The sequence below is a fragment of the Phyllobates terribilis genome, unplaced genomic scaffold (genome assembly GCF_046119375.1).
Source record: "Phyllobates terribilis strain yellow unplaced genomic scaffold, ASM4611937v1 Scaffold_10__3_contigs__length_209671492, whole genome shotgun sequence".
NCBI classification, from domain to species: domain Eukaryota; kingdom Metazoa; phylum Chordata; class Amphibia; order Anura; family Dendrobatidae; genus Phyllobates; species Phyllobates terribilis.
Genome location: NW_027362770.1, coordinates 193419483 through 193445860, shown reverse-complemented (window position 1 = coordinate 193445860; position 26378 = coordinate 193419483). Strand labels below are relative to the sequence as shown.

The following is a 26378-nucleotide window of genomic DNA, read 5'->3' as shown; positions in this document are numbered from 1 at the left end:
GGTAACTCAGGATCAGTAATGTAATGTACGTACACAGTGACTGCACCAGCAGAATAGTGAGTGCAGCTCTGGAGTATAATACAGGATGTAACTCAGGATCTGTAATGTAATGTATGTACACAGTGACTGCACCAGCAGAATAGTGAGTGCAGCTCTGGAGTATAATACAGGAGGTAACTCAGGATCAGTAATGTAATGTACGTACACAGTGACTGCACCAGCAGAATAGTGAGTGCAGCTCTGGAGCATAATACAGGATGTAACTCAGGATCAGTAATGTAATGTATGTACACAGTGACTGCACCAGCAGAATAGTGAGTGCAGCTCTGGAGTATAATACAGGATGTAACTCAGGATCAGTAATGTATGTACACAGTGACTGCACCAGCAGAATAGTGAGTGCAGCTCTGGAGTATAATACAGGATGTAACTCAGGATCAGTAATGTAATGTACGTACACAGTGACTGCACCAGCAGAATAGTGAGTGCAGCTCTGGAGTATAATACAGGATGTAACTCAGGATCAGTAATGTATGTACACAGTGACTGCACCAGCAGAATAGTGAGTGCAGCTCTGGAGTATAATACAGGATGTAACTCAGGATCAGTAATGTAATGTATGTACACAGTGACTGCACCAGCAGAATAGTGAGTGCAGCTCTGGAGTATAATACAGGATGTAACTCAGGATCAGTAATGTAATGTATGTACACAGTGACTGCACCAGCAGAATAGTGAGTGCAGCTCTGGAGTATAATACAGGATGTAACTCAGGATCAGTAATGTATGTACACAGTGACTGCACCAGCAGAATAGTGAGTGCAGCTCTGGAGTATAATACAGGATGTAACTCAGGATCAGTAATGTAATGTATGTACACAGTGACTGCACCAGCAGAATAGTGAGTGCAGCTCTGGAGTATAATACAGGAGCTAACTCAGGATCAGTAATGTAATGTATGTACACAGTGACTGCACCAGAAGAATAGTGAGTGCAGCTCTGGAGTATAATACAGGAGCTAACTCAGGATCAGTAATGTAATGTATGTACACAGTGACTGCACCAGCAGAATAGTGAGTGCAGCTCTGGAGTATAATACAGGATGTAACTCAGGATCAGTAATGTAATGTATGTACACAGTGACTGCACCAGCAGAATAGTGAGTGCAGCCCTGGAGTATAATACAGGATATAACTCAGGATCAGTAATGTAATGTATGTACACAGTGACTGCACCAGCAGAATAGTGAGTGCAGCTCTGGAGTATAATACAGGAGGTAACTCAGGATCAGTAATGTAATGTATGTACACAGTGACTGCACCAGAAGAATAGTGAGTGCAGCTCTGGAGTATAATACAGGATGTAACTCAGGATCAGTAATGTAATGTATGTACACAGTGACTGCACCAGCAGAATAGTGAGTGCAGCTCTGGAGTATAATACAGGATGTAACTCAGGATCAGTAATGTAATGTATGTACACAGTGACTGCACCAGCAGAATAGTGAGTGCAGCTCTGGAGTATAATACAGGATGTAAATCAGGATCAGTAATGTAATGTATGTACACAGTGACTGCACCAGCAGAATAGTGAGTGCAGCTCTGGAGTATAATACAGGATGTAACTCAGGATCAGTAATGTAATGTATGTACACAGTGACTGCACCAGCAGAATAGTGAGTGCAGCTCTGGAGCATAATACAGGATGTAACTCAGGATCAGTAATGTAATGTATGTACACAGTGACTGCACCAGCAGAATAGTGAGTGCAGCTCTGGAGTATAATACAGGATGTAACTCAGGATCAGTAATGTAATGTATGTACACAGTGACTGCACCAGCAGAATAGTGAGTGCAGCTCTGGAGTATAATACAGGATGTAACTCAGGATCTGTAATGTATGTACACAGTGACTGCACCAGCAGAATAGCGAGTGCAGCTCTGGAGTATAATACAGGATGTAACTCAGGATCTGTAATGTATGTACACAGTGACTGCACCAGCAGAATAGTGAGTGCAGCTCTGGGGTATAATACAGGATGTAACTCAGGATCAGTAATGTAATGTATGTACACAGTGACTGCACCAGCAGAATAGTGAGTGCAGCTCTGGAGTATAATACAGGATGTAACTCAGGATCAGTAATGTAATGTATGTACACAGTGACTGCACCAGCAGAATAGTGAGTGCAGCTCTGGAGGATAATACAGGATGTATCTCAGGATCAGTAATGTAATGTATGTACACAGTGACTGCACCAGCAGAATAGTGAGTGCAGCTCAGGGGTATAATACAGGATGTAACTCCGGATCAGTAATGTAATGTATGTACACAGTGACTGCACCAGCAGAATAGTGAGTGCCGCTCTGAAGTATAATACATGATGTAACTCAGGATCAGTAATGTAATGTATGTACACAGTGACTGCACCAGCAGAATAGTGAGTGCAGCTCTGGAGTATAATACAGGATGTAACTCAGGATCAGTAATGTAATGTATGTACACAGTGACTGCACCAGCAGAATAGTGAGTGCAGCTCTGGGGTATAATACAGGATGTAACTCAGGATCAGTAATGTAATGTATGTACACAGTGACTGCACCAGCAGAATAGTGAGTGCAGCTCTGGAGTATAATACAGGATGTAACTCAGGATCAGTAATGTAATGTATGTACACAGTGACTGCACCAGCAGAATAGTGAGTGCAGCTCTGGAGGATAATACAGGATGTATCTCAGGATCAGTAATGTAATGTATGTACACAGTGACTGCACCAGCAGAATAGTGAGTGCAGCTCAGGGGTATAATACAGGATGTAACTCCGGATCAGTAATGTAATGTATGTACACAGTGACTGCACCAGCAGAATAGTGAGTGCAGCTCTGGAGTATAATACAGGATGTAACTCAGGATCAGTAATGTAATGTATGTACACAGTGACTGCACCAGCAGAATAGTGAGTGCAGCTCTGGAGTATAATACAGGATGTAAATCAGGATCAGTAATGTAATGTATGTACACAGTGACTGCACCAGCAGAATAGTGAGTGCAGCTCTGGAGTATAATACAGGATGTAACTCAGGATCAGTAATGTAATGTATGTACACAGTGACTGCACCAGCAGAATAGTGAGTGCAGCTCTGGAGCATAATACAGGATGTAACTCAGGATCAGTAATGTAATGTATGTACACAGTGACTGCACCAGCAGAATAGTGAGTGCAGCTCTGGAGTATAATACAGGATGTAACTCAGGATCAGTAATGTAATGTATGTACACAGTGACTGCACCAGCAGAATAGTGAGGGCAGCTCTGGAGTATAATACAGGAGGTAACTCAGGATCAGTAATGTAATGTACGTACACAGTGACTGCACCAGCAGAATAGTGAGTGCAGCTCTGGAGTATAATACAGGAGGTAACTCAGGATCAGTAATGTAATGTACGTACACAGTGACTGCACCAGCAGAATAGTGAGTGCAGCTCTGGAGTATAATACAGGATGTAACTCCGGATCAGTAATGTAATGTATGTACACAGTGACTGCACCAGCAGAATAGTGAGTGCAGCTCTGGAGTATAATACAGGAGGTAACTCAGGATCAGTAATGTAATGTATGTACACAGTGACTGCACCAGCAGAATAGTGAGTGCAGCTCTGGAGCATAATACAGGATGTAACTCAGGATCAGTAATGTAATGTATGTACACAGTGACTGCACCAGCAGAATAGTGAGTGCAGCTCTGGAGTATAATACAGGATGTAACTCAGGATCAGTAATGTAATGTATGTACACAGTGACTGCACCAGCAGAATAGTGAGTGCAGCTCTGGAGGATAATACAGGATGTATCTCAGGATCAGTAATGTAATGTATGTACACAGTGACTGCACCAGCAGAATAGTGAGTGCAGCTCAGGGGTATAATACAGGATGTAACTCCGGATCAGTAATGTAATGTATGTACACAGTGACTGCACCAGCAGAATAGTGAGTGCAGCTCAGGGGTATAATACAGGATGTAACTCCGGATCAGTAATGTAATGTATGTACACAGTGACTGCACCAGCAGAATAGTGAGTGCAGCTCTGGAGTATAATACAGGATGTAACTCAGGATCAGTAATGTAATGTATGTACACAGTGACTGCACCAGCAGAATAGTGAGTGCAGCTCTGGAGTATAATACAGGATGTAAATCAGGATCAGTAATGTAATGTATGTACACAGTGACTGCACCAGCAGAATAGTGAGTGCAGCTCTGGAGTATAATACAGGATGTAACTCAGGATCAGTAATGTAATGTATGTACACAGTGACTGCACCAGCAGAATAGTGAGTGCAGCTCTGGAGCATAATACAGGATGTAACTCAGGATCAGTAATGTAATGTATGTACACAGTGACTGCACCAGCAGAATAGTGAGTGCAGCTCTGGAGTATAATACAGGATGTAACTCAGGATCAGTAATGTAATGTATGTACACAGTGACTGCACCAGCAGAATAGTGAGTGCAGCTCTGGAGTATAATACAGGAGGTAACTCAGGATCAGTAATGTAATGTATGTACACAGTGACTGCACCAGCAGAATAGTGAGTGCAGCTCTGGAGTATAATACAGGAGGTAACTCAGGATCAGTAATGTAATGTACGTACACAGTGACTGCACCAGCAGAATAGTGAGTGCAGCTCTGGAGTATAATACAGGATGTAACTCAGGATCTGTAATGTAATGTATGTACACAGTGACTGCACCAGCAGAATAGTGAGTGCAGCTCTGGAGTATAATACAGGAGGTAACTCAGGATCAGTAATGTAATGTACGTACACAGTGACTGCACCAGCAGAATAGTGAGTGCAGCTCTGGAGCATAATACAGGATGTAACTCAGGATCAGTAATGTAATGTATGTACACAGTGACTGCACCAGCAGAATAGTGAGTGCAGCTCTGGAGTATAATACAGGATGTAACTCAGGATCAGTAATGTATGTACACAGTGACTGCACCAGCAGAATAGTGAGTGCAGCTCTGGAGTATAATACAGGATGTAACTCAGGATCAGTAATGTAATGTACGTACACAGTGACTGCACCAGCAGAATAGTGAGTGCAGCTCTGGAGTATAATACAGGATGTAACTCAGGATCAGTAATGTATGTACACAGTGACTGCACCAGCAGAATAGTGAGTGCAGCTCTGGAGTATAATACAGGATGTAACTCAGGATCAGTAATGTATGTACACAGTGACTGCACCAGCAGAATAGTGAGTGCAGCTCTGGAGTATAATACAGGATGTAACTCAGGATCAGTAATGTAATGTATGTACACAGTGACTGCACCAGCAGAATAGTGAGTGCAGCTCTGGAGTATAATACAGGATGTAACTCAGGATCAGTAATGTATGTACACAGTGACTGCACCAGCAGAATAGTGAGTGCAGCTCTGGAGTATAATACAGGATGTAACTCAGGATCAGTAATGTAATGTATGTACACAGTGACTGCACCAGCAGAATAGTGAGTGCAGCTCTGGAGTATAATACAGGAGCTAACTCAGGATCAGTAATGTAATGTATGTACACAGTGACTGCACCAGAAGAATAGTGAGTGCAGCTCTGGAGTATAATACAGGATGTAACTCAGGATCAGTAATGTAATGTATGTACACAGTGACTGCACCAGAAGAATAGTGAGTGCAGCTCTGGAGTATAATACAGGAGGTAACTCAGGATCAGTAATGTAATGTATGTACACAGTGACTGCACCAGCAGAATAGTGAGTGCAGCTCTGGAGTATAATACAGGAGGTAACTCAGGATCAGTAATGTAATGTACGTACACAGTGACTGCACCAGCAGAATAGTGAGTGCAGCTCTGGAGTATAATACAGGATGTAACTCAGGATCTGTAATGTATGTACACAGTGACTGCACCAGCAGAATAGTGAGTGCAGCTCTGGAGCATAATACAGGATGTAACTCAGGATCAGTAATGTAATGTATGTACACAGTGACTGCACCAGCAGAATAGTGAGTGCAGCTCTGGAGTATAATACAGGATGTAACTCAGGATCAGTAATGTATGTACACAGTGACTGCACCAGCAGAATAGTGAGTGCAGCTCTGGAGTATAATACAGGATGTAACTCAGGATCAGTAATGTAATGTACGTACACAGTGACTGCACCAGCAGAATAGTGAGTGCAGCTCTGGAGTATAATACAGGATGTAACTCAGGATCAGTAATGTAATGTACGTACACAGTGACTGCACCAGCAGAATAGTGAGTGCAGCTCTGGAGTATAATACAGGATGTAACTCAGGATCAGTAATGTAATGTATGTACACAGTGACTGCACCAGCAGAATAGTGAGTGCAGCTCTGGAGTATAATACAGGATGTAACTCAGGATCAGTAATGTAATGTATGTACACAGTGACTGCACCAGCAGAATAGTGAGTGCAGCTCTGGAGTATAATACAGGATTTAACTCAGGATCAGTAATGTAATGTATGTACACAGTGACTGCACCAGCAGAATAGCGAGTGCAGCTCTGGGGTATAATACAGGATGTAACTCAGGATCAGTAAAGTAATGTATGTACACAGTGACTGCACCAGCAGAATAGTGAGTGCAGCTCTGGAGTATAATACAGGATGTAACTCAGGATCAGTAATGTAATGTGTGTATACAGTGACTGCACCAGCAGAATAGTGAGTGCAGCTCTGGAGTATAATACAGGATGTAACTCAGGATCAGTAATGTAATGTATGTACACAGTGACTGCACCAGCAGAATAGTGAGTGCAGCTCTGGAGTATAATACAGGATGTAACTCAGGATCAGTAATGTAATGTATGTACACAGTGACTGCACCAGCAGAATAGTGAGTGCAGCCCTGGAGTATAATACAGGATATAACTCAGGATCAGTAATGTAATGTATGTACACAGTGACTGCACCAGCAGAATAGTGAGTGCAGCTCTGGAGTATAATACAGGAGGTAACTCAGGATCAGTAATGTAATGTATGTACACAGTGACTGCACCAGAAGAATAGTGAGTGCAGCTCTGGAGTATAATACAGGATGTAACTCAGGATCAGTAATGTAATGTATGTACACAGTGACTGCACCAGCAGAATAGTGAGTGCAGCTCTGGAGTATAATACAGGATGTAACTCAGGATCAGTAATGTAATGTATGTACACAGTGACTGCACCAGCAGAATAGTGAGTGCAGCTCTGGAGCATAATACAGGATGTAACTCAGGATCAGTAATGTAATGTATGTACACAGTGACTGCACCAGCAGAATAGTGAGTGCAGCTCTGGAGCATAATACAGGATGTAACTCAGGATCAGTAATGTAATGTATGTACACAGTGACTGCACCAGCAGAATAGTGAGTGCAGCTCTGGAGTATAATACAGGATGTAACTCAGGATCAGTAATGTAATGTATGTACACAGTGACTGCACCAGCAGAAAAGTGAGTGCAGCTCTGGAGCATAATACAGGATGTAACTCAGGATCAGTAATGTAATGTATGTACACAGTGACTGCACCAGCAGAATAGTGAGTGCAGCTCTGGAGCATAATACAGGATGTAACTCAGGATCAGTAATGTAATGTATGTACACAGTGACTGCGCCAGCAGAATAGTGAGTGCAGCTCTGGAGCATAATACAGGATGTAACTCAGGATCAGTAATGTAATGTATGTACACAGTGACTGCACCAGCAGAATAGTGAGTGCAGCTCTGGAGTATTATACAGGATGTAACTCAGGATCAGTAATGTAATGTATGTACACAGTGACTGCACCAGCAGAATAGTGAGTGCAGCTCTGGAGTATAATACAGGAGGTAACTCAGGATCAGTAATGTAATGTATGTACACAGTGACTGCACCAGCAGAATAGTGAGTGCAGCTCTGGAGTATAATACAGGATGTAACTCAGGATCAGTAATGTAATGTATGTACACAGTGACTGCACCAGCAGAATAGTGAGTGCAGCTCTGGAGTATAATACAGGAGGTAATTCAGGATCAGCAATGTAATGTATTTACACAGTGATTGCACCAGCAGAATAGTGAGTGCAGCTCTGGAGTATAATACAGGATGTAACTCAGGATCAGTAATGTAATGTATGTACACAGTGACTGCACCAGCAGAATAGTGAGTGCAGCTCTGGAGTATAATACAGGAGGTAACTCAGGATCAGTAATGTAATGTACGTACACAGTGACTGCACCAGCAGAATAGTGAGTGCAGCTCTGGAGTATAATACAGGATGTAACTCAGGATCTGTAATGTATGTACACAGTGACTGCACCAGCAGAATAGTGAGTGCAGCTCTGGAGTATAATACAGGATGTAACTCAGGATCAGTAATGTAATGTACGTACACAGTGACTGCACCAGCAGAATAGTGAGTGCAGCTCTGGAGTATAATACAGGATGTAACTCAGGATCAGTAATGTAATGTATGTACACAGTGACTGCACCAGCAGAATAGTGAGTGCAGCTCTGGAGTATAATACAGGAGGTAACTCAGGATCAGCAATGTAATGTATTTACACAGTGACTGCACCAGCAGAATAGTGAGTGCAGCTCTGGAGTATAATACAGGATGTAACTCAGGATCAGTAATGTAATGTATGTACACAGTGACTGCACCAGCAGAATAGTGAGTGCAGCTCTGGAGCATAATACAGGATGTAACTCAGGATCAGTAATGTAATGTATGTACACAGTGACTGCACTAGCAGAATAGTGAGTGCAGCTCTGGAGCATAATACAGGATGTAACTCAGGATCAGTAATGTAATGTATGTACATAGTGACTGCACCAGCAGAATAGTGAGTGCAGCTCTGGAGCATAATACAGGATGTAACTCAGGATCAGTAATGTAATGTATGTACACAGTGACTGCACCAGCAGAATAGTGAGTGCAGCTCTGGAGTATAATACAGGATGTAACTCAGGATCAGTAAGGTAATGTATGTACACAGTGACTGCACCAGCAGAATAGTGAGTGCAGCTCTGGAGTATAATACAGGATGTAACTCAGGATCAGTAATGTAATGTATGTACACAGTGACTGCACCAGCAGAATAGTGAGTGCAGCTCTGGAGTATAATACAGGAGGTAACTCAGGATCAGTAATGTAATGTATGTACACAGTGACTGCACCAGCAGAATAGTGAGTGCAGCTCTGGAGTATAATACAGGATGTAACTCAGGATCAGTAATGTAATGTATGTACACAGTGACTGCACCAGCAGAATAGTGAGTGCAGCTCTGGAGTATAATACAGGAGGTAATTCAGGATCAGCAATGTAATGTATTTACACAGTGATTGCACCAGCAGAATAGTGAGTGCAGCTCTGGAGTATAATACAGGATGTAACTCAGGATCAGTAATGTATGTACACAGTGACTGCACCAGCAGAATAGTGAGTGCAGCTCTGGAGTATAATACAGGAGGTAACTCAGGATCAGTAATGTAATGTACGTACACAGTGACTGCACCAGCAGAATAGTGAGTGCAGCTCTGGAGTATAATACAGGATGTAACTCAGGATCAGTAATGTAATGTATGTACACAGTGACTGCACCAGCAGAATAGTGAGTGCAGCTCTGGAGTATAATACAGGATGTAACTCAGGATCTGTAATGTATGTACACAGTGACTGCACCAGCAGAATAGTGAGTGCAGCTCTGGAGTATAATACAGGATGTAACTCAGGATCAGTAATGTAATGTACGTACACAGTGACTGCACCAGCAGAATAGTGAGTGCAGCTCTGGAGTATAATACAGGATGTAACTCAGGATCAGTAATGTAATGTATGTACACAGTGACTGCACCAGCAGAATAGTGAGTGCAGCTCTGGAGTATAATACAGGATGTAACTCAGGATCAGTAATGTAATGTATGTACACAGTGACTGCACCAGCAGAATAGCGAGTGCAGCTCTGGAGTATAATACAGGATGTAACTCAGGATCAGTAATGTAATGTATGTACACAGTGACTGCACCAGCAGAATAGCGAGTGCAGCTCTGGGGTATAATACAGGATGTAACTCAGGATCAGTAATGTAATGTATGTACACAGTGACTGCACCAGCAGAATAGCGAGTGCAGCTCTGGAGTATAATACAGGATGTAACACAGGATCAGTAATGTAATATATGTACACAGTGACTGCACCAGCAGAATAGTGAGTGCAGCTCTGGGGTATAATACAGGATGTAACTCAGGATCAGTAATGTAATGTATGTACACAGTGACTGCACCAGCAGAATAGCGAGTGCAGCTCTGGGGTATAATACAGGATGTAACTCAGGATCAGTAAAGTAATGTATGTACACAGTGACTGCACCAGCAGAATAGCGAGTGCAGCTCTGGGGTATAATACAGGATGTAACTCAGGATCAGTAAAGTAATGTATGTACACAGTGACTGCACCAGCAGAATAGTGAGTGCAGCTCTGGGGTATAATACAGGAGGTAACTCAGGATCAGTAATGTAATGTATGTACACAGTGACTGCACCAGCAGAATAGTGACTGCAGCTCTGGAGTATAATACATGATCAGTAATGTATGTACACAGTGACTGCACCAGCAGAATAGTGAGTGCAGCTCTGGAGTATAATACAGGATGTAACTCAGGATCAGTAATGTAATGTATGTACACAGTGACTGCAGCTCTGGAGTATAATACAGGATGTAACTCAGGATCAGTAATGTAATGTATGTACACAGTGACTGCACCAGCAGAATAGTGAGTGCAGCTCTGGAGTATAATACAGGATGTAACTCAGGATCAGTAATGTAATGTATGTACACAGTGACTGCACCAGCAGAATAGTGAGTGCAGCTCTGGAGTATAATACAGGATGTAACTCAGGATCAGTAATGTAATGTATGTACACAGTGACTACACCAGCAGAATAGTGAGTGCAGCTCTGGAGTATAATACAGGATGTAACTCAGGATCAGTAATGTAATGTATGTACACAGTGACTGCACCAGCAGAATAGTGAGTGCAGCTCTGGAGTATAATACAGGATGTAACTCAGGATCAGTAATGTAATGTATGTACACAGTGACTGCACCAGCAGAATAGTGAGTGCAGCTCTGGAGTATAATACAGGAGGTAACTCAGGATCAGTAATGTAATGTATGTACACAGTGACTGCACCAGAAGAATAGTGAGTGCAGCTCTGGAGTATAATACAGGATGTAACTCAGGATCAGTAATGTAATGTATGTACACAGTGACTGCACCAGCAGAATAGTGAGTGCAGCTCTGGAGTATAATACAGGATGTAACTCAGGATCAGTAATGTAATGTATGTACACAGTGACTGCACCAGCAGAATAGTGAGTGCAGCTCTGGAGCATAATACAGGATGTAACTCAGGATCAGTAATGTAATGTATGTACACAGTGACTGCACCAGCAGAATAGTGAGTGCAGCTCTGGAGCATAATACAGGATGTAACTCAGGATCAGTAATGTAATGTATGTACACAGTGACTGCACCAGCAGAATAGTGAGTGCAGCTCTGGAGTATAATACAGGATGTAACTCAGGATCAGTAATGTAATGTATGTACACAGTGACTGCACCAGCAGAAAAGTGAGTGCAGCTCTGGAGCATAATACAGGATGTAACTCAGGATCAGTAATGTAATGTATGTACACAGTGACTGCACCAGCAGAATAGTGAGTGCAGCTCTGGAGCATAATACAGGATGTAACTCAGGATCAGTAATGTAATGTATGTACACAGTGACTGCGCCAGCAGAATAGTGAGTGCAGCTCTGGAGCATAATACAGGATGTAACTCAGGATCAGTAATGTAATGTATGTACACAGTGACTGCACCAGCAGAATAGTGAGTGCAGCTCTGGAGTATTATACAGGATGTAACTCAGGATCAGTAATGTAATGTATGTACACAGTGACTGCACCAGCAGAATAGTGAGTGCAGCTCTGGAGTATAATACAGGAGGTAACTCAGGATCAGTAATGTAATGTATGTACACAGTGACTGCACCAGCAGAATAGTGAGTGCAGCTCTGGAGTATAATACAGGATGTAACTCAGGATCAGTAATGTAATGTATGTACACAGTGACTGCACCAGCAGAATAGTGAGTGCAGCTCTGGAGTATAATACAGGAGGTAATTCAGGATCAGCAATGTAATGTATTTACACAGTGATTGCACCAGCAGAATAGTGAGTGCAGCTCTGGAGTATAATACAGGATGTAACTCAGGATCAGTAATGTAATGTATGTACACAGTGACTGCACCAGCAGAATAGTGAGTGCAGCTCTGGAGTATAATACAGGAGGTAACTCAGGATCAGTAATGTAATGTACGTACACAGTGACTGCACCAGCAGAATAGTGAGTGCAGCTCTGGAGTATAATACAGGATGTAACTCAGGATCTGTAATGTATGTACACAGTGACTGCACCAGCAGAATAGTGAGTGCAGCTCTGGAGTATAATACAGGATGTAACTCAGGATCAGTAATGTAATGTACGTACACAGTGACTGCACCAGCAGAATAGTGAGTGCAGCTCTGGAGTATAATACAGGATGTAACTCAGGATCAGTAATGTAATGTATGTACACAGTGACTGCACCAGCAGAATAGTGAGTGCAGCTCTGGAGTATAATACAGGAGGTAACTCAGGATCAGCAATGTAATGTATTTACACAGTGACTGCACCAGCAGAATAGTGAGTGCAGCTCTGGAGTATAATACAGGATGTAACTCAGGATCAGTAATGTAATGTATGTACACAGTGACTGCACCAGCAGAATAGTGAGTGCAGCTCTGGAGCATAATACAGGATGTAACTCAGGATCAGTAATGTAATGTATGTACACAGTGACTGCACTAGCAGAATAGTGAGTGCAGCTCTGGAGCATAATACAGGATGTAACTCAGGATCAGTAATGTAATGTATGTACATAGTGACTGCACCAGCAGAATAGTGAGTGCAGCTCTGGAGCATAATACAGGATGTAACTCAGGATCAGTAATGTAATGTATGTACACAGTGACTGCACCAGCAGAATAGTGAGTGCAGCTCTGGAGTATAATACAGGATGTAACTCAGGATCAGTAAGGTAATGTATGTACACAGTGACTGCACCAGCAGAATAGTGAGTGCAGCTCTGGAGTATAATACAGGATGTAACTCAGGATCAGTAATGTAATGTATGTACACAGTGACTGCACCAGCAGAATAGTGAGTGCAGCTCTGGAGTATAATACAGGAGGTAACTCAGGATCAGTAATGTAATGTATGTACACAGTGACTGCACCAGCAGAATAGTGAGTGCAGCTCTGGAGTATAATACAGGATGTAACTCAGGATCAGTAATGTAATGTATGTACACAGTGACTGCACCAGCAGAATAGTGAGTGCAGCTCTGGAGTATAATACAGGAGGTAATTCAGGATCAGCAATGTAATGTATTTACACAGTGATTGCACCAGCAGAATAGTGAGTGCAGCTCTGGAGTATAATACAGGATGTAACTCAGGATCAGTAATGTATGTACACAGTGACTGCACCAGCAGAATAGTGAGTGCAGCTCTGGAGTATAATACAGGAGGTAACTCAGGATCAGTAATGTAATGTACGTACACAGTGACTGCACCAGCAGAATAGTGAGTGCAGCTCTGGAGTATAATACAGGATGTAACTCAGGATCAGTAATGTAATGTATGTACACAGTGACTGCACCAGCAGAATAGTGAGTGCAGCTCTGGAGTATAATACAGGATGTAACTCAGGATCTGTAATGTATGTACACAGTGACTGCACCAGCAGAATAGTGAGTGCAGCTCTGGAGTATAATACAGGATGTAACTCAGGATCAGTAATGTAATGTACGTACACAGTGACTGCACCAGCAGAATAGTGAGTGCAGCTCTGGAGTATAATACAGGATGTAACTCAGGATCAGTAATGTAATGTATGTACACAGTGACTGCACCAGCAGAATAGTGAGTGCAGCTCTGGAGTATAATACAGGATGTAACTCAGGATCAGTAATGTAATGTATGTACACAGTGACTGCACCAGCAGAATAGCGAGTGCAGCTCTGGAGTATAATACAGGATGTAACTCAGGATCAGTAATGTAATGTATGTACACAGTGACTGCACCAGCAGAATAGCGAGTGCAGCTCTGGGGTATAATACAGGATGTAACTCAGGATCAGTAATGTAATGTATGTACACAGTGACTGCACCAGCAGAATAGCGAGTGCAGCTCTGGAGTATAATACAGGATGTAACACAGGATCAGTAATGTAATATATGTACACAGTGACTGCACCAGCAGAATAGTGAGTGCAGCTCTGGGGTATAATACAGGATGTAACTCAGGATCAGTAATGTAATGTATGTACACAGTGACTGCACCAGCAGAATAGCGAGTGCAGCTCTGGGGTATAATACAGGATGTAACTCAGGATCAGTAAAGTAATGTATGTACACAGTGACTGCACCAGCAGAATAGCGAGTGCAGCTCTGGGGTATAATACAGGATGTAACTCAGGATCAGTAAAGTAATGTATGTACACAGTGACTGCACCAGCAGAATAGTGAGTGCAGCTCTGGGGTATAATACAGGAGGTAACTCAGGATCAGTAATGTAATGTATGTACACAGTGACTGCACCAGCAGAATAGTGACTGCAGCTCTGGAGTATAATACATGATCAGTAATGTATGTACACAGTGACTGCACCAGCAGAATAGTGAGTGCAGCTCTGGAGTATAATACAGGATGTAACTCAGGATCAGTAATGTAATGTATGTACACAGTGACTGCAGCTCTGGAGTATAATACAGGATGTAACTCAGGATCAGTAATGTAATGTATGTACACAGTGACTGCACCAGCAGAATAGTGAGTGCAGCTCTGGAGTATAATACAGGATGTAACTCAGGATCAGTAATGTAATGTATGTACACAGTGACTGCACCAGCAGAATAGTGAGTGCAGCTCTGGAGTATAATACAGGATGTAACTCAGGATCAGTAATGTAATGTATGTACACAGTGACTACACCAGCAGAATAGTGAGTGCAGCTCTGGAGTATAATACAGGATGTAACTCAGGATCAGTAATGTAATGTATGTACACAGTGACTGCACCAGCAGAATAGTGAGTGCAGCTCTGGAGTATAATACAGGATGTAACTCAGGATCAGTAATGTAATGTATGTACACAGTGACTGCACCAGCAGAATAGTGAGTGCAGCTCTGGAGTATAATACAGGATGTAACTCAGGATCAGTAATGTAATGTATGTACACAGTGACTGCACCAGCAGAATAGTGAGTGCAGCTCTGGAGTATAATACAGGATGTAACTCAGGATCAGTAATGTAATGTATGTACACAGTGACTGCACCAGCAGAATAGTGAGTGCAGCTCTGGAGTATAATACAGGATGTAACTCAGGATCAGTAATGTAATGTATGTACACAGTGACTGCACCAGCAGAATAGTGAGTGCAGCTCTGGAGTATAATACAGGATGTAACTCAGGATCAGTAATGTAATGTATGTACACAGTGACTGCACCAGCAGAATAGTGAGTGCAGCTCTGGAGTATAATACAGGATGTAACTCAGGATCAGTAATGTAATGTATGTACACAGTGACTGCACCAGCAGAATAGTGAGTGCAGCTCTGGAGTATAATACAGGATGTAACTCAGGATCAGTAATGTAATGTATGTACACAGTGACTGCACCAGCAGAATAGTGAGTGCAGCTCTGGGGTATAATACAGGATGTAACTCAGGATCAGTAATGTAATGTATGTACACAGTGACTGCACCAGCAGAATAGCGAGTGCAGCTCTGGGGTATAATACAGGATGTAACTCAGGATCAGTAAAGTAATGTATGTACACAGTGACTGCACCAGCAGAATAGCGAGTGCAGCTCTGGGGTATAATACAGGATGTAACTCAGGATCAGCAATGTAATGTATGTACACAGTGACTGCACCAGCAGAATAGTGAGTGCAGCTCTGGAGTATAATACAGGATGTAACTCAGGATCAGTAATGTAATGTATGTACACAGTGACTGCACCAGCAGAATAGTGAGTGCAGCTCTGGAGGATAATACAGGATGTAACTCAGGATCAGTAATGTAATGTATGTACACAGTGACTGCACCAGCAGAATAGTGAGTGCAGCTCTGGAGTATAATACAGGATGTAACTCAGGATCAGTAATGTAATGTATGTACACAGTGACTGCACCAGCAGAATAGCGAGTGCAGCTCTGGGGTATAATACAGGATGTAACTCAGGATCAGTAATGTAATGTATGTACACAGTGACTGCACCAGCAGAATAGTGAGTGCAGCTCTGGAGTATAATACAGGAGGTAACTCAGGATCAGTAATGTAATGTATGTACACAGTGACTGCAGCTCTGGAGTATAATACAGGATGTAACTCAGGATCAGTAATGTAATGTATGTACACAGTGACTGCACTAGCAGAATAGTGAGTGCAGCTCTGGAGTATAATACAGGAGGTAACTCAGGATCAGTAATGTAATGTATGTACACAGTGACTGCACAAGCAGAATAGTGAGTGCAGCTCTGGAGTATAATACAGGATGTAACTCAGGATCAGTAATGTAATGTATGTACACAGTCACTGCACCAGCAGAATAGTGAGTGCAGCTCTGGAGTATAATACAGGATGTAACTCAGGATCAGTAATGTAATGTATGTACACAGTGACTGCACCAGCAGAATAGTGAGTGCAGCTCTGGAGTATAATACAGGATGTAACTCAGGATCAGTAATGTAATGTATGTACACAGTGACTGCACCAGCAGAATAGTGAGTGCAGCTCTGGAGTATAATACAGGAGGTAACTCAGGATCAGTAATGTAATGTATGTACACAGTGACTGCAGCTCTGGAGTATAATACAGGATGTAACTCAGGATCAGTAATGTAATGTATGTACACAGTGACTGCAGCTCTGGAGTATAATACAGGAGGTAACTCAGGATCAGTAATGTAATGTATGTACACAGTGACTGCACAAGCAGAATAGTGAGTGCAGCTCTGGAGTATAATACAGGATGTAACTCAGGATCAGTAATGTAATGTATGTACACAGTCACTGCACCAGCAGAATAGTGAGTGCAGCTCTGGAGTATAATACAGGATGTAACTCAGGATCAGTAATGTAATGTATGTACACAGTGACTGCACCAGCAGAATAGTGAGTGCAGCTCTGGAGTATAATACAGGATGTAACTCAGGATCAGTAATGTAATGTATGTACACAGTGACTGCACCAGCAGAATAGTGAGTGCAGCTCTGGAGTATAATACAGGATGTAACTCAGGATCAGTAATGTAATGTATGTACACAGTGACTGCACCAGCAGAATAGTGAGTGCAGCTCTGGGGTATAATACAGGATGTAACTCAGGATCAGTAATGTAATGCATGTACACAGTGACTGCACCAGCAGAATAGTGAGTGCAGCTCTGGAGTACAATACAGGATGTAACTCAGGATCAGTAATGTAATGTATATACACAGTGACTGCACCAGCAGAATAGTGAGTGCAGCTATGGAGTATAATACAGGAGGTAACTCAGGATCAGTAATGTAATGTATGTACACAGTGACTGCACCAGCAGAATAGTGAGTGCAGCTCTGGAGTATAATACAGGATGTAACTCAGGATCAGTAATGTAATGTATGTACATAGTGACTGCACCAGCAGAATAGTGAGTGCAGCTCTGGAGTATAATACAGGATGTAACTCAGGATCAGTAATGTAATGTATGTACACAGTGACTGCAGCTCTGGAGTATAATACATGATCAGTAATGTATGTACACAGTGACTGCACCAGCAGAATAGTGAGTGCAGCTCTGGAGTATAATACAGGATGTAACTCAGGATCAGCAATGTAATGTATGTACACACTGACTCCACCTGCAGAATAGTGAGTGCAGCTCTGGAGTATAATACAGGATGTAACTCAGGATCAGTAATGTATTGTATGCACACAGTGACTGCACCAGCAGAATAGTGAGTGCAGCTCTGGAGTATAATACAGGAGGTAACTCAGGATCAGTAATGTAATGTATGTACACAGTGACTGCACCAGCAGAATAGTGAGTGCAGCTCTGGAGTATAATACAGGAGGTAACTCTGGATCAGTAATGTAATGTATGTACACAGTGACTGCAGCTCTGGAGTATAATACAGGATGTAACTCAGGGTCAGTAATGTAATGTATGTACATAGTGACTGCACCAGCAGAATAGTGAGTGCAGTTCTGGAGTATAATACAGGATGTAACTCAGGATCAGTAATGTAATGTATGTACACAGTGACTGCACCAGCAGAATAGTGAGTGCAGCTCTGGAGTATAATACAGGATCAGTAATGTATGTACACAGTGACTGCACCAGCAGAATAGTGAGTGCAGCTCTGGAGTATAATACAGGAGGTAACTCAGGATCAGTAATGTAATGTATGTACACAGTGACTGCACCAGCAGAATAGTGAGTGCAGCTCTGGAGTATAATACAGGATCAGTAATGTATGTACACAGTGACTGCACCAGCAGAATAGTGAGTGCAGCTCTGGAGTATAATACAGGAGGTAACTCAGGATCAGTAATGTAATGTATTTACACAGTGACTGCACCAGCAGAATAGTGAGTGCAGCTCTGGAGTATAATACAGGATGTAACTCAGGATCAGTAATGTAATGTATGTACACAGTGACTGCACCAGCAGAATAGTGAGTGCAGCTCTGGAGTATAATACAGGAGGTAACTCAGGATCAGTAATGTAATGTACGTACACAGTGACTGCACCAGCAGAATAGTGAGTGCAGCTCTGGAGTATAATACAGGATGTAACTCAGGATCTGTAATGTATGTACACAGTGACTGCACCAGCAGAATAGTGAGTGCAGCTCTGGAGTATAATAAAGGATGTAACTCAGGATCAGTAATGTAATGTACGTACACAGTGACTGCACCAGCAGAATAGTGAGTGCAGCTCTGGAGTATAATACAGGATGTAACTCAGGATCAGTAATGTAATGTATGTACACAGTGACTGCACCAGCAGAATAGTGAGTGCAGCTCTGGAGTATAATACAGGATGTAACTCAGGATCAGTAATGTAATGTATGTACACAGTGACTGCACCAGCAGAATAGCGAGTGCAGCTCTGGGGTATAATACAGGATGTAACTCAGGATCAGTAATGTAATGTATGTACACAGTGACTGCACCAGCAGAATAGCGAGTGCAGCTCTGGAGTATAATACAGGATGTAACTCAGGATCAGTAATGTAATGTATGTACACAGTGACTGCAGCTCTGGAGTATAATACAGGATGTAACTCAGGATCAGTAATGTAATGTATGTACACAGTGACTGCACCAGCAGAATAGTGAGTGCAGCTCTGGAGTATAATACAGGATGTAACTCAGGATCAGTAATGTAATGTATGTACACAGTGACTGCACCAGCAGAATAGTGAGTGCAGCTCTGGAGTATAATACAGGATGTAACTCAGGATCAGTAATGTAATGTATGTACACAGTGACTGCACCAGCAGAATAGTGAGTGCAGCTCTGGAGTATAATACAGGATGTAACTCAGGATCAGTAATGTAATGTAATGTATGTACACAGTGACTGCACCAGCAGAATAGCGAGTGCAGCTCTGGGGTATAATACAGGATATAACTCAGGATCAGTAATGTAATGTATGTACACAGTGACTGCACCAGCAGAATAGCGAGTGCAGCTCTGGGGTATAATACAGGATATAACTCAGGATCAGTAATGTAATGTATGTACACAGTGACTGCACCAGCAGAATAGTGAGTGCAGCTCTGGAGTATAATACAGGATGTAACTCAGGATCAGTAATGTAATGTATGTACACAGTGACTGCACCAGCAGAATAGTGAGTGCAGCTCTGGAGTATAATACAGGATGTAACTCAGGATCAGTAATGTAATGTATGTACACAGTGACTGCACCAGCAGAATAGTGAGTGCAGCTCTGGGGTATAATACAGGAGGTAACTCCGGATCAGTAATGTAATGTATGTACACAGTGACTGCACCAGCAGAATAGTGAGTGCAGCTCTGGAGTATAATACAGGATGTAACTCAGGATCAGTAATGTATTGTATGCACACAGTGACTGCACCAGCAGAATAGTGAGTGCAGCTCTGGAGTATAATACAGGATGTAACTCAGGGTCAGTAATGTAATGTATGTACATAGTGACTGCACCAGCAGAATAGTGAGTGCAGCTCTGGAGTATAATACAGGATGTAACACAGGATCAGTAATGTAATGTATGTACACAGTGACTGCACCAGCAGAATAGTGAGTGCAGCTCTGGAGTATAATACAGGATGTAACTCAGGATCAGTAATGTAATGTATGTACACAGTGACTGCACCAGCAGAATAGTGAGTGCAGCTCTGGAGTATAATACAGGATGTAACTCAGGATCAGTAATGTAATGTATGTACACAGTGACTGCAGCTCTGGAGTATAATACAGGATGTAACTCAGGATCAGTAATGTAATGTATGTACACAGTGACTGCACTAGCAGAATAGTGAGTGCAGCTCTGGAGTATAATACAGGAGGTAACTCAGGATCAGTAATGTAATGTATGTACACAGTGACTGCACCAGCAGAATAGTGAGTGCAGCTCTGGAGTATAATACAGGATGTAACTCAGGATCAGTAATGTAATGTATGTACACAGTGACTGCACCAGCATTATAGTGAGTGCAGCTCTGGAGTACAATACAGGATGTAACTCAGGATCAGTAATGTAATGTATATACACAGTGACTGCACCAGCAGAATAGTGAGTGCAGCTCTGGAGTATAATACAGGAGGTAACTCAGGATCAGTAATGTATGTACACAGTGACTGCACCAGCAGAATAGTGAGTGCAGCTCTGGAGTATAATACAGGATGTAACTCAGGATCAGTAATGTAATGTATGTACATAGTGACTGCAGCTCTGGAGTATAATACAGGCTCAGTAATGTATGTACACAGTGACTGCACCAGCAGAATAGTGAGTGCAGCTCTGGAGTATAATACAGGAGGTAACTCAGGATCAGTAATGTAATGTATGTACACAGTGACTGCACCAGCAGAATAGTGAGTGCAGCTCTGGAGTATAATACAGGATGTAACTCAGGATCAGCAATGTAATGTATGTACACACTGACTCCACCTGCAGAATAGTGAGTGCAGCTCTGGAGTATAATACAGGATGTAACTCAGGATCAGCAATGTAATGTATGTACACACTGACTCCACCTGCAGAATAGTGAGTGCAGCTCTGGAGTATAATACAGGATGTAACTCAGGATCAGTAATGTAATATATGTACACAGTGACTGTACCAAAAGCATAGTGAGTGCAGCTCTGGAGTATAATACAGGATGTAACTCAGGGTCAGTAATGTAATGTATGTACATAGTGACTGCACCAGCAGAATAGTGAGTGCAGCTCTGGAGTATAATACAGGATGTAACACAGGATCAGTAATGTAATGTATGTACACAGTGACTGCACCAGCAGAATAGTGAGTGCAGCTCTGGAGTATAATACAGGATGTAACTCAGGATCAGTAATGTAATGGATGTACACAGTGACTACACCAGCAGAATAGTGAGTGCAGCTCTGGAGTATAATACAGGATGTAACTCAGGATCAGTAATGTAATGTATGTACAGTGACTGCACCAGCAGAATAGTGAGTGCAGCTCTGGAGGATAATACAGGATGTAACTCAGGATCAGTAATGTAATGTATGTACACACTGACTCCACCTGCAGAATAGTGAGTGCAGCTCTGGAGTATAATACAGGATGTAACTCAGGATCAGCAATGTAATGTATGTACACACTGACTCCACCTGCAGAATAGTGAGTGCAGCTCTGGAGTATAATACAGGATGTAACTCAGGATCAGTAATGTAATATATGTACACAGTGACTGTACCAAAAGCATAGTGAGTGCAGCTCTGGAGTATAATACAGGATGTAACTCAGGGTCAGTAATGTAATGTATGTACATAGTGACTGCACCAGCAGAATAGTGAGTGCAGCTCTGGAGTATAATACAGGATGTAACACAGGATCAGTAATGTAATGTATGTACACAGTGACTGCACCAGCAGAATAGTGAGTGCAGCTCTGGAGTATAATACAGGATGTAACTCAGGATCAGTAATGTAATGGATGTACACAGTGACTACACCAGCAGAATAGTGAGTGCAGCTCTGGAGTATAATACAGGATGTAACTCAGGATCAGTAATGTAATGTATGTACACAGTGACTGCACCAGCAGAATAGTGAGTGCAGCTCTGGAGTACAATACAGGATGTAACTCAGGATCAGTAATGTAATGTATGTACACAGTGACTGCACTAGCAGAATAGTGAGTGCAGCTCTGGAGTATAATACAGGATGTAACTCAGGATCAGTAATGTAATGTATGTACACAGTGACTGCACCAGCAGAATAGTGAGTGCAGCTCTGGGGTATAATACAGGATGTAACTCAGGATCAGTAATGTAATGTATGTACACAGTGACTGCACCAGCAGAATAGTGAGTGCAGCTCTGGAGTACAATACAGGATGTAACTCAGGATCAGTAATGTAATGTATATACACAGTGACTGCACCAGCAGAATAGTGAGTGCAGCTCTGGAGTATAATACAGGAGGTAACTCAGGATCAGTAATGTAATGTATGTACACAGTGACTGCACCAGCAGAATAGTGAGTGCAGCTCTGGAGTATAATACAGGATGTAACTCAGGATCAGTAATGTAATATATGTACATAGTGACTGCACCAGCAGAATAGTGAGTGCAGCTCTGGAGTATAATACAGGATGTAACTCAGGATCAGTAATGTAATGTATGTACACAGTGACTGCAGCTCTGGAGTATAATACAGGATCAGTAATGTATGTACACAGTGACTGCACCAGCAGAATAGTGAGTGCAGCTCTGGAGTATAATACAGGAGGTAACTCAGGATCAGTAATGTAATGTATGTACACAGTGACTGCACCAGCAGAATAGCGAGTGCAGGTCTGGGGTATAATACAGGATGTAACTCAGGATCAGTAATGTAATGTATGTACACAGTGACTGCACTAGCAGAATAGTGAGTGCAGCTCTGGAGTATAATACAGGAGGTAACTCAGGATCAGTAATGTAATGTATGTACACAGTGACTGCACCAGCAGAATAGTGAGTGCAGCTCTGGAGTATAATACAGGATGTATCTCAGGATCAGTAATGTAATGTATGTACACAGTGACTGCACCAGCAGAATAGTGAGTGCAGCTCTGGAGTATAATACAGGATGTAACTCAGGATCAGCAATGTAATGTATGTACACACTGACTCCACCTGCAGAATAGTGAGTGCAGCTCTGGAGTATAATACAGGATGTAACTCAGGATCAGTAATGTAATATATGTACACAGTGACTGTACCAAAAGCATAGTGAGTGCAGCTCTGGAGTATAATACAGGATGTAACTCAGGGTCAGTAATGTAATGTATGTACATAGTGACTGCACCAGCAGAATAGTGAGTGCAGCTCTGGAGTATAATACAGGATGTAACACAGGATCAGTAATGTAATGTATGTACACAGTGACTGCACCAGCAGAATAGTGAGTGCAGCTCTGGAGTATAATACAGGATGTAACTCAGGATCAGTAATGTAATGGATGTACACAGTGACTACACCAGCAGAATAGTGAGTGCAGCTCTGGAGTATAATACAGGATGTAACTCAGGATCAGTAATGTAATGTATGTACACAGTGACTGCACCAGCAGAATAGTGAGTGCAGCTCTGGAGTATAATACAGGATGTAACTCAGGATCAGTAATGTAATGTATGTACACAGTGACTGCACTAGCAGAATAGTGAGTGCAGCTCTGGAGTATAATACAGGATGTAACTCAGGATCAGTAATGTAATGTATGTACACAGTGACTGCACCAGCAGAATAGTGAGTGCAGCTCTGGAGTATAATACAGGATGTAACTCAGGATCAGTAATGTAATGTATGTACACAGTGACTGCACCAGCAGAATAGTGAGTGCAGCTCTGGGGTATAATACAGGATGTAACTCAGGATCAGTAATGTAATGTATATACACAGTGACTGCACCAGCAGAATAGTGAGTGCAGCTCTGGAGTACAATACAGGATGTAACTCAGGATCAGTAATGTAATGTATATACACAGTGACTGCACCAGCAGAATAGTGAGTGCAGCTCTGGAGTATAATACAGGAGGTAACTCAGGATCAGTAATGTAATGTATGTACACAGTGACTGCACCAGCAGAATAGTGAGTGCAGCTCTGGAGTATAATACAGGATGTAACTCAGGATCAGTAATGTAATATATGTACATAGTGACTGCACCAGCAGAATAGTGAGTGCAGCTCTGGAGTATAATACAGGATGTAACTCAGGATCAGTAATGTAATGTATGTACACAGTGACTGCAGCTCTGGAGTATAATACAGGATCAGTAATGTATGTACACAGTGACTGCACCAGCAGAATAGTGAGTGCAGCTCTGGAGTAGAATACAGGAGGTAACTCAGGATCAGTAATGTAATGTATGTACACAGTGACTGCACCAGCAGAATAGTGAGTGCAGCTCTGGAGTATAATACAGGATGTAACTCAGGATCAGTAATGTAATGTATGTACACAGTGACTGCACCAGCAGAATAGCGAGTGCAGGTCTGGGGTATAATACAGGATGTAACTCAGGATCAGTAATGTAATGTATGTACACAGTGACTGCACCAGCAGAATAGTGAGTGCAGCTCTGGAGTATAATACAGGATGTAACTCAGGATCAGCAATGTAATGTATGTACACACTGACTCCACCTGCAGAATAGTGAGTGCAGCTCTGGAGTATAATACAGGATGTAACTCAGGATCAGTAATGTAATATATGTACACAGTGACTGTACCAAAAGCATAGTGAGTGCAGCTCTGGAGTATAATACAGGATGTAACTCAGGGTCAGTAATGTAATGTATGTACATAGTGACTGCACCAGCAGAATAGTGAGTGCAGCTCTGGAGTATAATACAGGATGTAACACAGGATCAGTAATGTAATGTATGTACACAGTGACTGCACCAGCAGAATAGTGAGTGCAGCTCTGGAGTATAATACAGGATGTAACTCAGGATCAGTAATGTAATGGATGTACACAGTGACTACACCAGCAGAATAGTGAGTGCAGCTCTGGAGTATAATACAGGATGTAACTCAGGATCAGTAATGTAATGTATGTACACAGTGACTGCACCAGCAGAATAGTGAGTGCAGCTCTGGAGTATAATACAGGATATAACTCTGGATCAGTAATGTAATGTATGTACACAGTGACTGCACCAGCAGAATAGTGAGTGCAGCTCTGGAGTATAATAAAGGATGTAACTCAGGATCAGTAATGTAATGTATGTACACAGTGACTGCACCAGCAGAATAGTGAGTGCAGCTCTGGAGTATAATACAGGAGGTAACTCAGGATCAGTAATGTAATGTGTGTACACAGTAACTGCACTAGCAGAATAGTGAGTGCAGCTCTGGAGTATAATACAGGATGTAACTCAGGATCAGTAATGTAATGTATGTACACAGTGACTGCACCAGCAGAATAGTGAGTGCAGCTCTGGAGTATAATACAGGATCAGTAATGTATGTACACAGTGACTGCACCAGCAGAATAGTGAGTGCAGCTCTGGAGTATAATACAGGAGGTAACTCAGGATCAGTAATGTAATGTATGTACACAGTGACTGCACCAGCAGAATAGCGAGTGCAGCTCTGGAGTATAATACAGGATCAGTAATGTATGTACACAGTGACTGCACCAGCAGAATAGTGAGTGCAGCTCTGGAGTATAATACAGGAGGTAACTCTGGATCAGTAATGTAATGTATGTACACAGTGACTGCACCAGCAGAATAGTGAGTGCAGCTCTGGAGTATAATACAGGTAATGTATGGACAGTATAGTTATACAGGGGTCTCATCAGTGGATATCCTCCTTACTCTTCCAGCGCCCGCTGTCTCTTCTCCCAGGACGGTTCTTCCTTGTAGAGTCGGGTCCCATAGAAATACCAGTACAAGTTCCCCCCAGAGTCCTCTCCCAGGGGCTCCACACGCAGACTGTCCCCGTCCAGACCCTGACGACACAATACAATAATAATTCTGCTTT

At 42.4% G+C, this 26378-nt stretch overlaps 1 protein-coding gene across 1 annotated transcript in view; it reads right to left on the bottom strand.

Moving 5' to 3' along the window:
* Nucleotides 1-26378, bottom strand: part of CECR2 (CECR2 histone acetyl-lysine reader) — a 61249-nt gene that overhangs the window by 23121 nt on the left and 11750 nt on the right. The window contains exon 4 of the mRNA XM_073650410.1: nucleotides 26213-26346. Within this exon, the coding sequence (XP_073506511.1) occupies nucleotides 26213-26346 (134 nt within the window). The remainder of the gene's footprint in view (nucleotides 1-26212; nucleotides 26347-26378) is intronic.